General features: G+C 45.4%; 1 protein-coding gene across 3 annotated transcripts in view; it reads right to left on the bottom strand.

The window, feature by feature from the left end:
* Positions 1–6678: 6678 nt before the first annotated feature.
* Positions 6679–23481, bottom strand: part of LOC144598974 (interferon-induced GTP-binding protein Mx3-like) — a 37313-nt gene continuing 20510 nt past the window's right edge. For 2 of the 3 annotated variants that reach the window (XM_078409650.1, XM_078409648.1), the window contains 5 exons: positions 21719–21863; positions 19558–19716; positions 16475–16551; positions 14780–14980; positions 6679–12282 (listed from right to left, as the gene is read on the bottom strand). In XM_078409650.1, the coding sequence (XP_078265776.1) occupies positions 12055–12282; positions 14780–14980; positions 16475–16551; positions 19558–19716; positions 21719–21863 (810 nt within the window). In that variant the 3' untranslated portion in view covers positions 6679–12054. The remainder of the gene's footprint in view (positions 12283–14779; positions 14981–16474; positions 16552–19557; positions 19717–21718; positions 21864–23481) is intronic. The other variant, XM_078409649.1, reaches the window with a different exon arrangement.

Raw genomic sequence — 23481 nt, forward strand, 5'->3', positions numbered from 1 at the left:
GACGGGAAGAAAGTCATATGGAGTGTTTCCATCTAAAATGCAAAAGAAGCCACAAACAAATCATTTTTAAACCTGCAATGAGCTTCAAAAGGCAAGTCTAGGGCTGCGTTAATAAAGAATGTGTAGGAAGGAATTGCAGATGCTGGTTTAAACTGAAGATAGACACAAAAAGCTGGAGTAACTCAGCGGGACGGGCAACATCTCTGGAGAGAAGGAATGGGTGACATTTCGGGTCGAGACCCTTCTTCATTTAATAAAGAATGTCATCAGCCGATGCAACAAAAATTGGCTTCTCGTGTTTCATATGTTTTGCCTGTTCCAGAAAAAATCATGATCAATTTGGTCCCATAATGGACTCTACCTATGCTTTATAATGGAGCAATGCAATTAGAATAAGGTCGAATGAAATTCAGCCACTGGTTTTACCATAGTAACTGAAAAGCAAACATTTCTTTTACTTTCTAATATAACTCTTATAACTTGGAGAAATAATGTTGAGCATGTGTGAATCATTCCATTTTATCTTTAAGCTTCCTCCTGCTTTCTACAGTGCATCTTTCCTCATGGAGATATAGTCAATGTGATCATTCTTCTGCCGAAGTTGTGGCATCTTAATCCATAACTCGCTAGGCCTTGCCCAAATATTTCTCTCAATCTTTTTTAGTTTAATTTAGTCTAGAGATAAAACATGGAAACAGGCCCTTCGGCCCAACGAATCTGCGCTGACTAGTGATCACCAGGACACTAGTCCTGTTATCTCAGTTTTGCATCCTACAAACCTGCGCGTCTTTGGAATGTGAGAGGAAACTGGAGCACCCAGAGAAAACACACACAGGTCACAGGTAGAATGTACAAACTACATACAGTCAACACCCGTGGTCAGAATCGAACCCGAGTCTCTGGTGCTGTAAGGCAGCAACTCCACCACTGCAACAGTTTACCGTCTGTACTTTTTCATATCTTCTTTTAGACAATAGACAATAGACAATAGGTGCAGGAGGAGGCCATTCGGCCCTTCGAGCCAGCACCGCCATTCAATGTGATCATGGCTGATCATTCTCAATCAGTACCCCGTTCCTGCTTTCTCCCCATACCCCCTGACTCCACTGTCCTTAAGATGTTGAACTTCACCTCCAACAAACTTCCGCCAGGAGTTGAGCTAATCTTTAGAAGGAGTGGTAATTTGTTCAACGCATGGGGACCTCACTCAGAACCAAAATAGAATGTCATGAGGTCATAAGTGATAGGAGTAGAATTAGGCCATTCAGCCCATCAAGAGGGGAGGGAGGGGGGAGGAGAGGGTGCTGCACCAATGCAGGAGAGGTTTGGGCCCAACGGGTCCACTTGGTCTAGTATAATTATAAATCTTCCTTCTTCAGGAAGATGGCCACAAACACATCACTGAGGAATGTCGACACAAAGAACTGCAGATACTGGTTTATGCCAAAGATAGACACAAAGTGCTGGAGTAACAGTGGATTGAGGCAGCATCTCTAGAGAAATAAGATAGTAGACGCCTCGGGTGAGGAACTTTCTTCCGTCTAGGACGAGTCTAGGACGAGAGGTCAGCGCCTCAGAATTAAAGGACGTTCTTTTAGGAAGGAGATGAGGAATTTCTTTAGTCAGAGGGTGGTGAATCTGTGGAATTCTGTCCCACAAAAGGCTGCGGAGGCCAAGTCAGTGGATGTATTTAAGGCAGAGATAGATAGATTCTTGATTAGTACGGGTGCCAGAGGTTATGGGGAGAAGGCAGGAGAATGGGGTTAGGAGGGAGAGATAGATCAGCCATGATTGAATGGCTGAGTAGGCTTGATGGCCCATATGACCTAATTCTGCTCCTTTCACTCATGATCTTATGATCTTCCGACTGAAAGCAGGGAGTTGGAGGGGGGGAGGTTGGGAGGGTAGGAAAATTGGGGGGAAGAGCTGGAAGCAAAAAAAGACCAGGACAAATCGGGGCCAGCGACAAACATTTCTTGAGTTACTCCAGCACTTTGTGTCTAACTGATAAGATTTGATCGGATTTGCTGGCTTTACCTTGCACAAAATGTTATTCCCTTATCATGTAAATGGTTCGATTGTAATCATTGTCTTTCTGCTGACTGGTTAGCACACAACAAAAGCTTTTCACTGTACCTCAGAAGACTCGGTAACAATAAACTCAACTGAAACTGACATTGAAACCGAACTGTAACTGAAAAATGTATTGGACATAGTTAAAACACTGTTACACAACTAAGACTTTTATAAATTGTATTTATGATTGGTAACTGTTGCCTTATTTTGTTCTGATGTTAGAAACAATAAGCCCAATCTGTTTGCCGAATCATGGACAAGTGTTTCCTACGGGTACTTTGAGCTGGGTTACTGGCTGGGGAGAGACAACAGAAGGAGGTAAGAAATCACTTTCACCACCTTTTGTTACCGTGACTTGATCCCTATGGCTGGCTTGATCACCTCTGTAATTGAAGATGGCCAATGCTCCCCCTCCAATTCATTGTCAGTTTAGCTTGGAAAATACCATCCAATACTATTTCCCAGGATGTATTAGTTTGGTTTAGTTTAGAGCTACAGCGTGGAAACAGGCCCCTTGGCCCACCGAGTCTAGGCCGACCAATGATCCCTCCTGTACATTCATTTAGCTTTAGTTTAGTTTAGAGATACAGCGTGCAAACGGGCCCTTTGGCCCATCGAGACCGTGCTGACCAGCGATCCCCATACACTAGCACTGTCCCACACACACTAGCGACAGTTTACTCTTTTTACCGACGCCAATTAACCTAGTTCCATCCTACGCACAAGATTCAGTGCCCGGGGAAAACTCACACGGTCACAGGGAGAACAAGCTCCGTACAGACAAGCACCCGATGTCAGGATCGAACCCGGGTCTCTGGCGCTGTAAGGGAGCAACTCTACCGCTGCGTCACTGTGGCGCCTCGTCCCGTGACAATTATATAGACTTTGCCCTGGAATATAAACTATGCTCTGGACTCCACCCAGGAGATGGGGCTCTCCTTCATGCTTTATAATTACTGCGTTCCTAGTCCACATCATGCAGTGAATCCCATGGTAACTGCTGAAGAAAACTTTTTATTTTGAATTTTTTTTTCTTTTATTATTTTTTAATGGATGCATTATATTTATTTAGTTTTAACATACATTTTAAATATTTGATAATTTTCAATTATGGCATTTAAATAATAAATGAATAGATAAATACATAGAAGATATGCAAAATGGTAACCACGATAAAGGAAGCAGGCCATTGTTTGCATGATTTTGCATTCATTGTTCTATAATGCTCCACATCATCGACTATATCTCTCATTTCCCTTATACCTAACCAGTCTGAAGAAGGGTCTCGACCCGAAACGTCACCCATTCCTTCTCTCCAGAGATGTTGCCTGTCCTGCTGAGCTATTCCAGCTTTTTGTGTCTATCTTCGGTTTAAACCAACATCTGCAGTTCCTTCCTACACATAGTGTAGATGAGACATGTTGGTCAGTCTGGGCAAGTTGGGCCGAAAGGCCTGTATGACTCTATGACTCCAGCCAGCTGATCAAAACCATGACATGAGCTGCACACTGTCTGTTGGTTACTTATCTTGTCCTAATTTCTATCTTGTCCTAATTTAAAATTATTGTAGCACAGAAGGAGGCCGTTCGGCCCGGAATCTGCCAACCCCTTGTAGAGCCATTGAGGTGATGAAGCCCACGGAACTCTGCTGGATGAGTTGTGCAGATTTTTGCAAAGTAATGCTTGCATTAAGATTTTTACATATCAACAAGCTAATCCTGTTTCTGCACAAAGAAAACATCTCACAGTACACTAACGCTTAACCTTCACCAAATGCAGAGGGTGATCAAAAAGGTCTGCTGTTATTCCAGTAGCTCGCACTGCCCTGTGGCACCTCGATGCTTTGCAACTTATCAAAGGATGAGAGGGGATCTTATAGAAACATGTAAAATTCTTAAGGGATTGGACAGGTTGGACGCAGAAAAAATGTTCCCTATGTCGGGAGAAGTCCAGAACCAGGAGTCACAGTTTAAGATTAAGGGGTAGGCCATTTAGGACTGAGATGAGGAAAAAACTTTTTCACCCAGAGAGTTGTGAACCAGTTGGAATTCTCTGCCGCAGAAGGTAGTTGAGGCCAATTCACTGGATGTATTCAAGAGAGAGTTGGATATAGCTCTTTGGGCTAACGGAATCAAGGGATATGGGGAGAAAGCAGGAACGGGGTACTGATTTTGGATGATCAACCATGATCATATTGAATGGCGGTGCTGGCTCGAAGGGCTGAATGACCTACTCCTGCACCTATTTTCTATGTTTGTATCAAAGTTATTGGTAAATGAAAGGATAGTGCTCTTTGCTGATCAGTATTGAACATTATTTTGTAGATGCCTAGAAGGAATCGGATATATATCATCGTGCTCAGAAACAAGGCCTTCGTCCCATTTTTCCTGTCCCAGCTATTTGAAAGAGCATCTGGTTCACCAAACCCTCCTGCGCATTTTCCCATATCCCTAAAGCATTTCCAGTAAAGTTACATCCTCCAGCGTTCTTTCGAACGCTTCGGGAATTCTCTCTTTTTACTGTCTTTGCAGAATGTTATGTCTAATTTATGTATAATTTATGCTTTGTGTTTGTCTGAGTCTCTGTGCCTGCGATGCTGCTACGAACAAGATTTCCATTATTCCTGTACCTCATCACACTTGTGCATATGACAATAAATTTGACATTACTTTCTAAATGAAAACACCTCTCTTTAAAAGTGAAGCAGAAACTCTTTGATCTTATCATTTCTGGTCTTTGTCCTGTTTGATGGGATAGCGCTGGCCAAGGCAGAATCCTTGTGTCTTTTTGATTCTATAAATGGAACCGTTTAATTTAGTTTCAAGATACAGCGCGGAAACAGGCCCTTCGGCCCACCGAGACAATAGACAATAGACAATAGGTGCAGGAGTAGGCCATTCGGCCCTTCGAGCCAGCACCGCCATTCAATGTGATCATGGCTGATCATTCTCAATCAATACCCCGTTCCTGCTTTCTCCCCATACCCCCTGACTCCGCAATCCTTAAGAGCTCTATCTAGCTCTCTCTTGAATGGGACCCATTTATCCCCACTCTTTGCTTTCTGTCTGTCAACCAACTTTCTATCCATGTCAGCACCCTACCTCCAAAACCATGTGCTCTAATTTTGCCCACCAATCTCCTAGGTGTGACCTTGTCGAAGGCTTTCTGAAAGTCGAGGTACACCACATCCATCGGCTCTCCCCTGTCAATTTTCCTAGTTACATCCTAAAAAAATTCCAGTAGATTAGACAAGTACGATTTCCCCTTCGTAAATCCATGCTGACTCGGAACGATCCTGTTACTGCGTTCCAAATGCTCCGCAATTTCGTCTTTTATAATTGACTCCAGCATCTTCCCCACCACTGATGTCAGACTAACTGGTCTATAATTTCCTGTTTTTTCTCTCCCTCCTTTCTTGAAAAGTGGGATAACATTAGCTACCCTCCAATCCACAGGAACTGACCCGGAATCTATAGAACATTGGAAAATAATCACTAATGCGTCCACAATTTCTAGAGCCACCTCCTTAAGCACCCTGGGATGCTGACCATCAGGCACTGGGGATTTATCAGCCTTGAGTCCCATTAGTCTACCCAAAACTTTTTCCTGCCTAATGTGGATTTCCTCCAGTTCCTCTGTCACCCTAGGATCTCTGGCCACTAGAACATCTGGGAGATTGTTTGTATCCTCCTCAGTGAAGACAGATCCAAAGTACCGGTTCAACACGTCTGCCATTTCCTTGTTCCCCATAATAAATTCCCCTGCTTCTGTCTTCAAGGGACCCACATTTGCCTTGACTATTTTTTTCCTCTTCACATACCTAAAAAAGCTTTTACTATCCTCCTTTATATTATTGGCTAATTTACCCTGAAGGTGCCGACCAGCGATCCCCGCACACTGAGGCTATCCTACACACACACACAGTAGGTACAATTTTACATTTACGTCTTTGGAGTATGGGAGGAAACCGATGATCTCGAAGAAAACCCCTCGCGGGTCACGGGGAGAACGTAAAACTCCGTACAGACATTTGATCGGACTTTTATGGTCGCTCTTTTTATTTCCGCAGGTAAGATATCTGAAGTTCTGCAGAAGATCTCAATACCACTGATTAGCAACCAAGAATGTCAAGAAAATTACTATTCGCACCTTGAACCTCGTATGATTTGTGCTGGTGTGCACGAAGGTGGAATTGATGCGTGTCAGGTATCGGATAACAAATTGGAAACTTTGTAATTTGCAAACAAGCAGCTCATTCTCCACCACCCCCTGGTTACTTCTCATTCCTGATTCTCCAGACCAGCAGAGGGAACATAACCCATCTTAGTTTAGTTTAGATAGACACAAAATGCTGGAGTAACTCAGTGGGACAAGCAGCATCTTTGGATAGAAGGAATGGGTGACGTTTTGGGTCGAGACCCTTCTTTAGGTTTGTTTTTGTGTCTATCTTCGGTGTAAACCAGCATCTACAGTTCCTTCCCACACATAGTTTAGTCTAGTTTATTGTCAGGTGTACCGAGATACAGTGAAAAGCTTTTGTTGCGTGTTAATCAGTCAGTGGAAAGACAATACATGACTACAATTGATCCATTCACAGTGTACAGATACATGATGAGGGAATAACATTAGTGCAAGGTAAAGCCAGTAAAGTCCAATCAAAGATAGTCCGAGGGTCACCATGAGGTAGATAGTAGTTCAGGACTGCTCTCTGGTTGTGGTGGGATGATTCAGTTGCCTGATTACAGCTGGGAAGAAACTACCCCTGAATCTGGTGGTGTGCGTTTTCACACTTCTATACCTTTTGCCTGATGGGAGAGGGGAGAAGGGCGAATGGCCAGGGTGCGACTCGTCCTTGATTATGCTGCTGGCCTTGTCGAGGCCGCGTGAGGTATAAATGAAGAGCTGTTGTTTTCAGTCCAGGATGCTGTAAGAGGCCGGATGTGAGAATTTAAAGTTTCACAGCTGCATGGCTAGAACTGCTTAGTCTTTGTCTTTGGGATGAAGCAGAGGGATGTGTCCACCTTAACAGGCTTCACCCGCTTTGGGAACAGCAAGCGGTTTTATCCCTTCAGTTATTACTCCGTTAAACAAAACCAAAATACCGCAGATGTGGCAAATCTGAAATGGGAGTGGGAAATGCTGGTCGGGTCAGTCAGTCAAGGTCAGTGGAGAGTAAAAAACAGAGTTAACATCTCATCGAACCTGGGCAAAATTAGGAATAAGTTATAAGAGGAGGAGAAAGGGGAGGTAGGGTTGTGTGGGAGGGAGCGAAACACAGGGAAGATCTATAAAACTGGAGACGGGGAGAGATTATGTGACAAAGGGTATAGCCGATAATTTGTTGTATCACTGTTCATTTATATTTATATATGCTTGTAAAGCACCAGCAAGTAGGAAATTCATCTTTCCATTCTCGGTTCATACGACAATGAAACAGTCTTGATTCTTGAGTACACAGGGCGATTTAAGGTTAGGGATTGGTTGATGGGGTGTCTAAATGCTGATTATATTTATCAAAGTGAAGTCACTGCAGGGAATGCTGATTGCCTGATATAGTTGAGGTCGGTATTGAGAATGTATAGCACACCTGTTATCAAATGAATTCATCTATTCCAAAGACAGCAAGCTTTTGTCTATGATAAATAGACACAAAAAGCTGGAGCAACTCAGCGGGTCAAGCAGCATCTCTGGAGAAAAGGAATAGGTGACGTTTTGGGTCGACACCCTTCTTCAGACTGAGAGTCAGGGGGGAGGGAAACTAGAGGTATGAAATGCACAATGGAGAACAGTCACCCACTCCAGATTACATGCAACTCGAGTCACCGAGAGAAGTAACGTTTAGTTCAGTTTAAGTTTATTGTCACGTGTACCGAGGTACAGTGAAAAGCTTTTGCTGCGTGCTAACCAGTCAGCGGAAAGCCAATACGTGATTACAGTTGAGCCATTTACAGTGTTGTTGTTGTTGTTGTTCGTCCTTCGGGTTCGAAGATGACCATGACTTCACTTTCAGTTGGAGGATTGGTGACTGTGGGTCCGGAAGTGACTGGTGAGGCCAATCCGGGCCCGGAAGGCACGCCCACACTTAGGACTCTGTGTGTCTACAATCACAGTGAGCTGTGGTGGATATTTATGTTGATTTTTATGTAGTCGCGTGTCTTGTTGCTTATTTGGTATGACTGTGTGGCAAATCAAATTATTTGTATGTTTTTACATACTTGGCTTATAAATTAATTACAATTATTTAGCTTCTGTAAATTGTCCCGAGTGTGTAGGATGCAACTAGTGTACGGGTCATTGTTGGTCGACATGGACTCGGTGGGCCGAAGCACCCGTTTCCGTGTTGTCTCTAAAATTAAATCCCTGGCCATTTATCTCATTGCTGTTTACAGCGCGAGGTAATTGGGTAAACCATGCAGTCAGAGTGGAAGTGTGCAAATGCCAGAGAGATAGGTCAGGATTGAACCTAGGTCGCTGGAGCTGTGAGGTAACAGTTCTTCTGGCCTCATCTTGTAAGATATTGGTGAATTGTTATTGCTGCCTTGTTTACAAGCCTCGAGCACTCTCTTCCTTAAATTCAGTGACCAAACCTGAATGCATTGAGTGACCGAGTAGGTCTAATGGTGCTTCGCAAGGACCGAGTCTCTACACAACTGTGGCAACCCTTCATCATTCTTGAACTTGAAGGAATTGAAATACAATGCTTGATCTTTTATATGGGCCCACAGAAAATGACCCAAGATATGAACAAAATTAAGGGTGGGTGGCTGTTCGGACTCTTGAGTTCAAAGTCATCGAATCTAAAGAGGAAGCATAAACCAAGCCGCCAACAGAAAGTTGAGATCTCGGGGAAGAACAAGATGACAAGAACTTGAGGCGAATTTTACTTTCTTCCAAAAGTATAACACAAATGTTCTTCAGCATTGTCTCGTGTCAGATAAATTGCCACGATTTAGAACTCGCAGGGTGTATAATATGTGTGTAAATGTTTAAACGCAAAAACATTTGTGTAAATGTTCTCTGGTTTGTTTTATGTGGGGGGTGGGAGAGGGGGGTCGGGGGAAACTTTTTTTCAATCTGTTACCTTGCCGGAGATGCAATTGTTTCCCGGATCGTATCTCCGGTCGTTCTGCGGCCTAACGTCACGGAGCTGGAGGTCTTGCCTGGGACTGACCTTGAGTCCCCGGGGGGGGGGGGCATGGACTTATCATCTGAGCCTGCGATCCCTTGCCTGGGATCGACGCTCCAAAGCAGCCCGCGGACGTTAACATCAGGAGCTCGCAGTCTCGGGTTGAGACCGGTCGGGAGCTCCAAAAGCTGCACGAGGTTCGACTGGTCCCGACCCGGGGTAGATCGCCGGCACGGGGGAGCTGAGACCCCCCCCCCGGATGAAGGAGCTTTATCGCCCCGACGAGGAAGGCTCGCCGTCAGCTACGGGAGTCAAGATCATCCTGTCAATGGAAGGTTAGAGCCCCCGATCGCTGGAGGACAAAGAAGGGAGAGATTGAACTTTTTTTCACCTTCTATCACAGTGAGGAATGTGGAGGAGTCACTGTGGTGGATGTTCGTGTTAAAATGTATTTTGTGTCCTGTTGCTTTTTATTGTTATGACTGTATGGCAAATGAAGTTCCTTGTATGTTGCAAAACATACTTGGCTAATAAAGTTTTATTGTGATTGTGATATCTTTGGTCACCAAATGTGGTGCAAGTGCATCCACCCTTGGTTGCCCTCACTTTCCACAATTAAATGAATGTGCGTTAGTGTGGAATGTGCAGGGGAGGCACGGGTGGCACAGCAGTATAGTTGCTGCCTTACAGCGCCAGAGACCCGGGTACGATCCTGACCACGGGTGCTAGTCTGCACGGAATTTGTATGTTCTCCCTGTGACTGTGTGGGTTTTCTCCGGGAGCTACGGTTTCCCCCCCACGCTCAAAAGACCTGCAGGATTTGGACATTAATTGGCAATTCTGTAAATTGCAAATTTGTTCCTAGTGTGTAGGATGGTGCTAGTGTATGGGATGGTCGCTGGTTGGAGTGGACTCTGTGGGCCGAAGGGCCTGATTCAATACTGTACACCTACAGTAAACGAAAGTGAGTATAGCTTGGTCAGCTTTCTCCAGGCATTTACTGCTGGTGGTTAAAGGCATTTCCCCCCTCCCCCCAATTGGTAATTGGTTTATTACCAATTATCCTACCACTGAAGCAATGTATATTAGAAATAACTTAACAAGACTACAATGCCTTTTGTGCTACGTTGAATAACATTTTAAAGGAACATTCTCCCAGCGATGCGACCTACACCAGAGAAAAAGCTAACAGTGTAACAAACAGCATATCAAACACTAAATACCACTCCACTCTGTATCCCTGTGAATGCTATACCTGATAATTATCTATCTGTTTCAAGCCCAATACGAATTTGTTTTAAAACGTAGTTAAATTTTTAAAACGTGATTAGAATTCATTTAAATTTAATCACACTTTAAATTCCAATCTCACATCTAAAACATTATATGGAATGTAATTGCCGGGGAACATTAGCTAAGTGTAATAACAAATTGCAGGAGAAACTCAGCTGGGCAGGCGGCATCTGTGGAAAAGGGCAGAAGACGTTTCGGGCCAGGAGCTTAGTGCAAACGCAATCTCTTGCGTGTCCATTAAGCTAAGATATTCCACTTAAGATGCATCAAAAGACAATAGACAATAGACAATAGACAATAGGTGCAGGAGTAGGCCATTCAGCCCTTCGAGCCAGCACCGCCATTCAATACGATCATGGCTGATCACTATCAATCAGTACCCCGTTCCTGCCTTCTCCCCATACCCCCTCACTCCGCTATCCTTAAGAGCTCTATCCAGCTCTCTCTTGAAAGCATCCAACGAACTGGCCTCCACTGCCTTCTGAGGCAGAGAATTCCACACCTTCACCACCCTCTGACTGAAAAAGTTCTTCCTCATCTCCGTTCTAAATGGCCTACCCCTTATTCTCAAACTGTGGCCCCTTGTTCTGGACTCCCCCAACATTGGGAACATGTTATCTGCCTCTAATGTGTCCAATCCCCTAATTATCTTATATGTTTCAATAAGATCCCCCCTCATCCTTCTAAATTCCAGTGTATACAAGCCCAATCGCTCCAGCCTTTCAACATACGACAGTCCCGCCATTCCGGGAATTAATCTAGTGAACCTACGCTGCACGCCCTCCATAGCAAGAATATCCTTCCTCAAATTTGGAGACCAAAACTGCACACAGTACTCCAAGACAATTAAAGGTTCTTTGACAGCTTAAACTAGTTTACACTGAGCTGCTCAATATACGGACAATTTAAAATCAATATGTGTAGGAAGGAATTGCAAATACTGGTTTACACCAAAGACACAAAATGCAGGAGTAACTCAGTCACTCAGGTGAAGGGTCTCGTCACCCGTTCCTTCTCTCCAGAGATGCTGCCTGTCCTGCTGAGTTACTCCAGCATTTTGTGTCTACCTTCAATTTAAAATCAATCCATGTTTTCCAGAGTTAGCCAATTTCAGTATAGATGGGATGGAAGCAAGTATATCCCTTGATTGGGACGAGAACATTAGCCAAGAGGAAGATCACACAGATGAAGATTGGGTGAGGAGCACCCTAAGGTCCTCTCACTCAAATATAGAGTCAAAGAATGTGGAAACAGGCCCAACATGCCCATGCCAACCTGTAAGACCCATCCGCACTAGTTCCACCTTCCCACCTGCCTGGGTTTGGCCCATATTCTTCTAAGTCTATCCTATCCATGTACCTGTCCATGGACAGGTTGTCATTCTGCATTTAGACAGGAATAAAGGCCGCTGGTATCAGAGAATGATTGTGAACTCCGAGACTAAACAGAGGTAAGGATTCAATCCCTTCAAGAGCGGATGTTAGCAAGAAATATAAAAATTAGCAAACAAAATATAAGCACATCTTTACAGTAGTCAGTGACCTTCGTTCAAAGCTCATTTAACCAAATACAAGCAATTTCGTCTGGGCTTTTCTCAACCGGTCTATTTTGCGTTTGAGGTCATCTCTCTTCCTCTGTGTGTCTTCATCTTCCATTAGATAAACATTGATGCGTTCCTTTTCTTGGATGAGTTGAAGCATCTCTATCCGTAGTTTGTCAGCAAATTCATTTAAAATGTAGCACCGTATGACCATGGGGATCTGGTCAGCCAGTCGATGAGAGGCAATCTAGGGGTCAAGAACAGAAAATAAAGGAAGATAATGAAACAGGAAGCAAAACTTCCCTGTGTGCTTATTTAACTTCTATTTAATTCCTTTAGCCCATTGTTGAATCTGCCCATCACTCTACCACATTCTTGCCAACCATCTAGTGAGTACCCATCCATACCAACCCCATTTACCAGCACTTACTCCAGCCTTATACGTTTAGTTTAGAGATACAGCAGGATAAACACCCCCCTCGGTCCACTGAGTCTGCACCGACCATTGATCCCCACACATTAACACTACCCTACATACACTACCCACATCCCCACTACCCTACATTAACACTACCCTACATACACTAGGGGCAATTTAACATACCAAGCCAATTAACCTACAAATCCGTACGTCGTCGGAGTGTGGGAGGAGACCGAAGATCTCGGAGAAAACCCAGGCAGGTCACGGGGAGAACGTACAAACCACACAGAGAGCACCCGTAGTCAGGATTGAACCCGGGTCTCAGGCGCTGTAAGGCAGCAACTCTACCGCTGCGCACCGTGTCTCGGTGATTCACGCGCTTTTTGAGATGCTTCTCAAATGTTATGCAAGTATCATCCTCCACCACCCCCGCAGGCAGTCCGTTCCAAATGCCAACCATTGTGGAAGAAATAATGCTTCCTAATCCCCTCTGAACCTGCTACCTATATTATAAAATGGTCTAGATAGGAGGATGATGGCAAAGCTATCATCACTGCTGGACAACGACTCCCACCCCATGCAGGACACTCACTGCACAGAGCAGCTCCTTCAGTGACAGACCTCTTCACCCCAAGTGTGTGAAGGAGAGATATAGGAGGTCTTTCCTTCCTGCTGCTGTCAGACTGCACAACCAGCACTGCTCCCAGCAGAACAGCAAATAAAGACAATTACCGCTATTTTTTTTTTAATGAATGCTTATCTATTTTTGCTATCCACTTTGCTGCTGTAACCCTGCAAATTTCCCCGTTGTGGGACGAATAAAGGATTATTATTATTACATTCCTCTATTCCCCACCTCTTCATGAGTCTATCCAAATGACTATTAATTGTCGCCCTCATATTTGCTTCCACCACTTCTCCTGCCAATAGGTTCCAGGCAAAACTGCCTTCAACTCTTAAAAGATATGCCTTTAGGCATTTGATATTTCCAGTTTGTGAAAAAAAAAAACCTATCTATGCCTCTCATAATGTTATATACTTGCATCAGGTCGCCCCTCAAACTCCAATGTTCTACATAAAACAACTAAGTTTGTCCAATCTTCCATCGAGTCATACGGCATTGGAAACAGGCCCAGCGGCCCCAGCTGACCAACATGCCACATCTACACTAGTCCCACCTGCCTGCATTTGGCCCACATCCCACTGAACCTATCCTGTTGAAAGACTGGAGCGACTAGGCTTGTACACACTGGAATTTAAAAGGATGAGAGGGGATCTTATTGAAACATGTAAGATTATTAAGGGGTTGGACACGTCAGAGGCAGGAAACATGTTCCCAATGTTGGGGGAGTCCAGAACCAGGGGCCACAGTTCAAGAATAAGGGGTAGGCCATTTAGAACGGAGATGAGGAAAAACTTTTTCAGTCAGAGAGTTGTAAATCTGTGGAATTCTCTGCCTCGGAAGGCGTTGGAGGCCAATTCTCTGAGTGCTTTCAAGAGAGAGCTAGATAGAGCTCTTAAGGATAGCGGAGTCAGTGGGTATGGGGAGAAGGCAGGAACGGGGTACTGATTGAGAATGATCAGCCATGATCACATTGAATGGTGGTGCTGGCTCAAAGGGCCGAATGGCCTACTCCTGCACCATTTGTCTATTGTCGATCTAGGGCCACGATACCAATCATAAAAGTAATGCTTAGGCAATCTTCTTCAGAAGAAACTAAATTCGTGAAACACGTTGTAGATCTAGCAGAGACTGAGACACATGAGAGCAAGTTGAAAAAACGAAGGCACCGATAGCTGTGGGATCGTTTGCGCACGTGTGTTCATGCATGCTCAAGTGATCTGGCCCGCATGAAGTTGCATTTTGCCCATTCTGGCCCATGATGTAAAATGAGTTTGATACCCCTGCTCTACACAGTTTTGCCCCTCACGATTTTTGTGTACCTCTATCAGATCCCTCCTCAAGCCACTTCCATTCCAGAGAAAACAAGTCCAGCCTTTTCTTGTGCCCCACTATTTTTTTTGGGGGGGCAATCGAAGTGAACGCTAAGTCCAGCTTTTACCTCGTACACCTGCAAATGTTTCCTCATTCAAATCCGAAGAAGGGCCCCGACCTGAAACGTCACCTATCCATGCCCTCCACAGCTTCTGCCCTGACCCACGCAGTTCTTCCGGCACTCTGTGCTTTTTGCTCAATGTTTCCTCATGTTGGCTCTTGCTCTTCCATCAATCGTCCCAGTGGGAGGCAGGAGGGAGCAGTCCCCCAATGATCGGCGTGCAATGGCTATCTAATGCGCTGCTGGGTCACGCACTGTATATTTACCTTGTAATATGCTTGGAGGTGATATGACATTTCTTGGATGCTGCCATTTGCATAAGGATTTGGCAAATTCTTCTTTGTTTCAGAAAGGCTGCCACTGTAGAGACTGTCTTGAGAATACACCACACACTCAACCTTAATCTGGGCCTGCAGCAGCTTCTCTGCTTCAGTTTCTTGCATGTTGCTCATATTTGCGATTATGACCTGCACACACAAAGACAAAAAGAGAAAATACGTCATGGAGCCCCCACGGCCCAGCTTGTCCATCCCGACCAAGGTGCCCCATCTATACCAACACCACCTGCCTGCACCTGGCCCATATCCCTCTAAACCTTTCCTATCCATGTACCTGTCCAAATGTCTTAAAATGTTGATATAGTTTCTGCATCAACGACTTCTTCTGGCAGCTCACCCTCGGGCTGCACGGTGGCGCAGCAGTAGAGCGAATGCTGCGCCGGAGACTCAGGTTCGATCCTGACTATGGGCGCCGTCTGTACGGAGTTTTGTACGTTCTCCCCGTGACCTGCGTGGGTTTTCTCCGAGATCTTCAGTTTCCTCCCACACTCCAAAGACGTACAGGTATGTAGGTTAATTGACTGGGTAAAATGTCAAAAAAATTGTCCGTAGTGTGTTGTAGGATAGTGTTAATATGATGGGATCGCTGGGCGGCGCGGACTCGTTGGGCCGAAGGGCCTGTTTCCGCGCTGTATCTCTAAAATCTAAAAAAAATATCTAAAACCCTCGGTGTCAGAAAAACATCTATGACTACTGTCTGAGAAACAAGTATGGTTAGGAATTATTCATTGCACCATTATAAGGTGGTGGCTGAAGTTGCCCCTCATATATTCCCATAAAATCTTTCCCCTCACACCTTAAACCAATGTCCTCTGTTTTTTTCCTTTCCCTACTCAGGGTAAAAGGCTCCGTGCATCTGCTCCATCTATTCCCCCAATGATCTCGTATACCTCTGTAAAGTCACCTCTCATCCTCCTACCCTCCCAAGGAATACAGCCCTAGCCCGTCCAACCTCTCCCTATAGCTCAGGCCCTCAAGTCCTGGCACCATCCTCGTCAGTCTTCTCTGCACTCTTTCCAGCTCAACAACCCTATTTTCTATAACAGGGTGAGCAAAAACAGAACACAGCACTCCAACAGTGGCTTCACCAGCGTCTTGTACAGCTGTAACCCAACATCCCAACCTCTATACTCACATGTGGTCAGATCCAGGCTCATTTTCTGGTGAGCAAGTTTAGAATCCAAAATGGCTTTGGGCTCCATGAAACTACCTAACTACCACCGACAAAATGTGCTATAGTTACTGGCCCAGGCGATTCCAGCAGCATCTCCCAATCCCACAACCTACCACCAAAACCTTGGGTTTAAGGCGGCGCAGTGGCATAGCAGTAGAGCTACTACCTCACAGCGCCAGAGACCCGGGTTCGATCCTGAAGGACATGGCCAATAGTTGTAGAAGTTACACCCCTGCCTATAGGATTAAAATTAGTGTCACACACCATCCTGCCTTGGTGGTATGGATTCACCTTCCCGAACACTTACTTGAATGAGACTTGATTGCATTTATGTATATCAGATCTGTTTGGATAACTTGCAAGACAAAGGTTTACACCTTTCACATGATAATAATAAGCCTTAACTCCAAAACTCCATTACCGAAAGGCAGAAGGTTTGTGTACTGTACCTTGGCAGCTATGAACAGGTTATTAAAGGTACTGAAATGTTCCTCTGCAACGACCCTAAAAACATCCCTTGTGATATCTGCAAAAGTAAAAAGAAGACATCACACATACAACTGATAACCAAGAAAAGACAATGGGGGAAACCGCCGTGAGGGAGGGGAAGTGGGGGTGAGAACAAAGTATATCTTCGGTTTAATCCAGCATCTGCAGTTCCTTCCTACTACACAAGTCACAAAGTAGCCGACCCCAGTCACTCCCTCTTCTCCCCTTTCCCATCGAGCAAGATGTACAGAAGTGTGAAAACACATACCTCCAGATTAAGGGAGTTTCTTCCCAGCTGTTATCAAGCAATCGAACCATCCTCCCACCAATTAGTGTCCTGTGCTCCCATCTATCCCCGATGCAGACAATAAAAATATCTTTAATCGTACTTTACTGGACTTCACCTTGTACTCATCGTTCTACCCTTTATCCTCTATCTGCACACTGTGGGTGGCTTGACTCTAATCATGCATTGTCTTTTTAATGACTGGATAACACGGAACAAACAAGCTTTTCACTTTTTTTGTGAACTGTGCTGTCATAGACAATAGACAATAGGTGCAGGAGTAGGCCATTCAGCCCTTTGAGCCAGCACCGCCATTCAATGCGATCATGGCTGATCACTCTCAATCAGTACCCCGTTCCTGCCTTCTCCCCATACCCCATCACTCCGCTATCCTTAAGAGCTCTATCCAGCTCTCTCTTGAAAGCATCCAACGAACTGGCCTCCACTGCCTTCTGAGGCAGAGAATTCCACACCTTCACCACTCTCTGACTGAAAAAGTTCTTCCTCATCTCCGTTCTAAATGGCCTACCCCTTATTCTTAAACTGTGGCCCCTTGTTCTGGACTCCCCCAACATTGGAAACATGTTTCCTGCCTCTAATGTGTCCAATCCCCTAATTATCTTATATGTTTCAATAAGACCCCCCCTCATCCTTCTAAATTCCAGTGTATACAAGCCTAATTGCTCCAGCCTTTCAACATACGACAGTCCCGCCATTCCGGGAATTAACATAGTGAACCTATGCTGAATGCCCTCAATAGCAAGAATATCCTTCCTCAAATTTGGAGACCAAAACTGCACACAGTACTCCAGGTGCGGTCTCACCAGGGCCCGGTACAACTGTAGAAGGACCTCTTTGCTCCTATACTCAACTCCTCTTGTTATGAAGGCCAACATTCCATTGGCTTTCTTCACTGCCTGTTGTACCTGCATGCTTCCTTTCAGTGACTGATGCACTAGGACACCCAGATCTCGTTGAACATCCCCTCTTCCTAACTTGACACCATTCAGATAATAATCTGCCTTTCTATTCTTACTTCCAAAGTGAATACCTCACACTTATCAACATTAAACTGCATCTGCCATGTATCCGCCCACTCACACAACCTGTCCAAGTCACCCTGCAGCCTTATTGCATCTTCCTCACAATTCACACTACCCCCCAGCTTAGTATCATCTGCAAATTTGCTAATGGTACTTTTAATCCCTTCATCTAAGTCATTAATGTATATCGTAAATAGCTGGGGTCCCAGCACCGAACCTTGCGGTACCCCATTGGTCACTGCCTGCCATTCCGAAAGGGACCCATTTATCCCCACTCTTTGCTTTCTGTCTGTCAACCAATTTTCTATCCATGTCAGTACCCTACCCCCAATACCATGTACTCTAATTTTGCCCACTAATCTCCTATGTGGGACCTTGTCGAAGGCTTTCTGAAAGTCGAGGTACACCACATCCACCGATTCTCCCCTGTCAATTTTCCTAGTTACATCCTCAAAAAATTCCAGTAGATTTGTCAAATATGATTTCCCCTTCGTAAATCCATGCTGACTCGGAATGATCCCGTTACCGCTATCCAAATGCTCAGCAATTTCGTCTTTTATAATTGACTCCAGCATCTTCCCCACCACTGATGTCAGACTAACTGGTCTATAATTATCCGTTTTCTCTCTCCCTCCTTTCTTAAAAAGTGGGATAACATTTGCTATCCTCCAATCCACAGGAACTGATCCTGAATCTATAGAACATTGAAAAATGATCTCCAATGCTTCCACTATTTCTAGAGCCACCTCCTTAAGTACCCTGGGATGCAGACCATCAGGCCCTGGGGATTTATCAGCCTTCAGTCCCATCAGTCTACCCAAAACCATTTCCTGCCTAATAAATCCGAATGTTTCATGCAAGGATAGTTTAACAACCTGAAATGTCACCCATTCAGAGTCACAGAGTGATACAGTGTGGAAACAGGCCCTTCCGCCCAACTTGCCCACACCAGCCAAGGTGTCCCAGCTACACTAGTCCCACCTGCCTGCGCTTGGTCCATATCCCTCCAAACCAGTCCTATCCATTCCTTCTCTCCAGAGACGCTGCCTGTCCCGCTGAGTTACTCCAGCATTTTGTGTCTATCTTTAGTTTAACAAGACAATCATTTAGGCTTTTTGGTGTGGATTGGGTAATGAATTGCAGCGTGTTCCTTGTCACGGGCTTAAGACGGAAGTATCCATTACCTTTGATGAATGTTCCTGCTAAGGTGCCCAGTATTCTTGCAATTCAAAGAAACCAAACGCAGGCTCGGCGATCGCTTCGTTCAACACCTTTGCTCAGTCCGCCTTAACCAACCTGATCTCCCGGTGGCTGAGCACTTCAACTCCCCCTCCCAATCTGACCTTTCTGTCATGGGCCTCCTCCAGTGCCATAGTGAGGCCCACCGGAAATTGGAGGAACAGCACCTCATATTTCACTTGGGCAGCTTGCAGCCCAGCGGTATGAACATTGACTTCTCCAACTTTAGATAGTTCCTCTGTCTCTCTCTTCCCCCCCCCCCACTTCCCAGTTCTCCCTAACTTCCTGTCTCCAACTATATCCTTCCTTTGTCCCGCCCCCCCGACATCAGACTAAAGAAGGGTCTCGACCCGAAACGTCACCCATTCCTTCTCTCCTGAGATGCTGCCTGACCTGCTGAGTTACTCCAGCATTTTGTGAATAAATACCTTCGATTTGTACCAGCATCTGCAGTTATTTTCTTACAGTCACATACCTGTGATTGTCTTCAGTTTCATAATAGCTGGGTCTTCCAGTTGAGAGACCTCTTCCATAATGAAGGATTCAAAGGTTTTGTAGTTGACAAACCCAGGCAGCTCTCTCCCACGATACGAGGTTTCATATTGGTTAATTACAGTTTTCATGCGATTTTGGACTGGCAGTGCAAAACAAAAAGTATAACTTAATAAAATCTATTTATTTTCCAGTCATGCGTTTGGTGGCAATGTCATAGTCAGGAACTCTCTGCACTCTTTCCAGCTGAACAAAATCCTTCCCATGTTAAGGTGACCAAGACTGAATACAGGTGCTCCTCAGCTTACGATGAGGGTCCGTTCCGAGAAACCCATCGGAAACCGAAAATATTGTAAGTCGAAATGCATTTAATGCATGCGATCACGTGGCCGGAAGCGAGCAGCGGCTCGCTACGGATCGCTGCCGTTTGCACCATCGCAAGGTCGAAATATCGCAAGTCGAAGCATCATAAGCCAGGGAGCACCTGTACAATCCTACAACTGCCATACGTCATACAGCTGCAGCATAATATCCCAATTTCTACGCTTAATACCCTGACTGATGAAGGCCAATGTACTGAAAGCCTTCTTGACCACCTTATATCTACCTGCGACACCACTTTCAATAGTCAATCAATAGTCCAGTTTATTTGTCGCATACACATCAATGTGTAGTGAAATGAAAGATTACCCACAGTCCAACAATATAAGAGCAATAAAAATAAGCAATAACACACACAGTCATAAACCAACACCAAACAAAAAGAAACATCCATCACAGCGAGTCTCCTCCAGTCACCTCCTCACTGTGATGGAAGGCCAGGGAACTACATACCTGCACTCCTAGATTCCACTGTTCCAATACACTCCCCAGGGCCCTACCATTCACGGCAGGGTCCTTGTGATCTGGGATCAGTTAAAGACTGTGCTAGATAATGCAGCATAGTCTGAAGAAGGGTTCCAATCCGAAATGTCACCCATCCATTTTCTCCAGAGATGCTGCCTGGCCCACTGAGTTACTCCAGCACTTTGTGCCCATGTCTGGTAGAAAACAGCATCTGCAGTTCCTTTCCAAGCATGGAACAAGCTGTACTGGTTAACTTAGACCTCGACAGCGCAATGAGACAGGCCAAGCCTGGAAGGAACAACATTGAATAAGATGGTTCCCTATTTCTCCCAGTGTTCATCCCATCCTCACCATGTTGTCCTTGCCTCTTTTAGATTACTTTCCAGATACAGCGCGGAAACAGGCCCTGTGGCCCACTGAGTCCGCACCGACCAGCGATCCCTGCCTACCCTACACACACTAGGGACAATTTACATTTATACCAAGCCAATTAACCTACAAACCCGTACGTCTTTGCAGTGTGTGGGAGCAAACCGAAGATCTAGGAAAAAAACCCACGCGGTCACGGGGAGAACGTACAAACTCCGTACAGACAGCACCCGTGGTCAGGATCGAACCCGGGTCTCCGCCGCTGTGAGCGCTGTAAGGCAGCAACTCTACCGCTGCACCACCGTGCCGCACCTTGCGTCTTCCAGCTGTTACCATTGGGCAGGAGGTTCAAAGGGCGCACTACTAGGTTCAGGAACAGCTACGTTCCTGGAACTATCAGGAACTCCTCCACCACTCTAGTCTGACCTTGACAACAGAACATCACAGAATGCTTCTATTTCCACTACCATGGACTTGTTTTTTTCCCCATCATTGCATTTTGCACCAATGAGTTGTTGTTTTGCTGTCTTCATTTAAAAAAAAATTCTTGCAGAATTTTAAGTGTAAATTATATATTACAATATATTATAAATGCTGGAATGGGCCGAGGCTCCGGTGCGCGGAGCCGACCAGGACCAGGCCCGAACGGCAGCAGATCGGGGAGTGACGTTGACGAGTGAGAGGGGCCGTCGGAGAGCGAGGGGGGCTGTCCGAGATCGAGAGGGGGGCTGTCGGAAAGCCTTTGCCTGCATGAGTGCTTGCGGTCGGTGGAGGATGTGCCGCTGATAACAAAGAGGGACCTGGCGTGGGCCGCTGAGAACAAAGAGGGACCCAGCATAGGAGGGGCGACCCGTGCATACGTCTACTGAATGCAAACAAAGATTCTCACTGTACCAAGTACACGTGGTACAATATATATTTACGCTCACATTTTGTTACACAGCCGTCCAGGAATGTGTTCCATTCAACAAACTCCTCTCGTACTTTGGTGATGTACCTCACGCCATCTACCATGTCCTGAGGTTCCTCCCCCATGGTCAGATTTTTAATGTGGCTGCAGAAGCTGTTGATTTTCTGGCAATTAAAATCACAAGTTTCGTGTTTATCAGCACAAGCATGTAGAAAAGCATTAACCGATAAAAACGTTCACCTTTTGCAGAAACAAGGAACTGCAGATGCTGTTTTGCCAAGGATAGACACAAAGTGCTGGAGTAACTTAGCGGGTCAGGCAGCATCTATGGAGAACGTGGATAGGTGACGCTTCGGGTTGGGACCCTTGGGTCTCAACCTGGAACATAATTTATCCACGCTCTCCAGGGATGCTGTTGGACCCATTGAGTTACTTAGCTCTTCGAGTCTTCCCTTGGCTCCCGACCCACAACATCACCAGGCACTGAGCCTTAACTCGCTGGAGTTAAGAAGAATGAGGGGGGGACCTCATTAATATTTACCAAACAGTGAAAAGCTTGGATAGAGTGGGTGTGGAGAGGATGCTTCCACTGGTGGGAGAGTCTAGGACCAGAGGTAATAACCTCAGTATTAAAGGACATTCTTTTAGGAAGGAGATGAGGAGAAATCTCTTTAGTCAGAGGGTGGTGAATCTGTCAAATTCTTTCCCACAGATGGCTGTGGATATTTTTAAGGCAGAGTTAGATTCTTGATTAGGAAGGGTGTCAGGGGTTATGGGGAGAAGGCAGGAGAATGGGGTTAGGTGGAACAGATAGATGAGCCATGATTGAATGGCGCAGTAGACTTGATGGGCCGAATGGCCTAATTCTGCTCCTATTATTACCATTATTATTTATTTGGTTTTAATGTGTATGTATGAGTGCGTGTATATACGTACTGAACGTTTTTTTTCTCATTTATTATATTGTTTACAGTGTTTACGTATGCTGTTGTGCTGCTGCAGGTAAGAGTTTCATTGTCCTATCTGGGACATGTGTCAATAGAACACTCTTGCCTCTTGCTGGCTTATGAACATGGAACATTGAGCTGGAGTAGGTGGTGGCGGGTGGCCAGTATTTCCACTCCCGGAATCTGAGGGAGATCAAGACGGGAAGGCGCAGGGCTGTATTTTCAGAGCCTACGCCACCATCAATATTGGTCCAAGAAGCTTGGTCCACATGCAGGGGCAAACTTAAAGCACACGGTGCAAACTTAAAGCACACGGTATTGTGGGTTCAGTATTGATGTGAATAGAGAACTGGCTGGCAGACAGGAAGCAAAGAGTAGGAATAAACGGGTCCTTTTCAGAATGGCAGGCAGTGACTAGTGGGGTACCGCAAGGCTCAGTGCTGGGACCCCAGCTATTTACAATATATATGAATGATTTGGACGAGGGAATTGAATGCAACATCTCCAAGTTTGCGGATGACACGAAGCTGGGGGGCAGTGTTAGCTGTGAGGAGGATGCTAGGAGGCTGCAACATGACTTTGATAGGTTAGGTGAGTAGGTTAGGTGAGTGGGCAAATGCATGGCAGATGCAGTATAATGTGGATAAATGTGAGGTTATCCACTTTGGTGGCAAGAACAGGAAAGCAGACTATTACCTGAATGGTGGCCGATGAGGAGAAGGGGAGATGCAACGAGACCTGGGTGTCGTGGTACACCAGTCATTGAAAGTAGGCATGCAGGTGCAGCAGGCAGTGAAGAAAGCGAATGGTATGTTGGCATTCATAGCTAGGGGAT

Source organism: Rhinoraja longicauda, chromosome 12 (genome assembly GCF_053455715.1).
Source record: "Rhinoraja longicauda isolate Sanriku21f chromosome 12, sRhiLon1.1, whole genome shotgun sequence".
NCBI classification, from domain to species: Eukaryota; Metazoa; Chordata; class Chondrichthyes; order Rajiformes; family Arhynchobatidae; genus Rhinoraja; species Rhinoraja longicauda.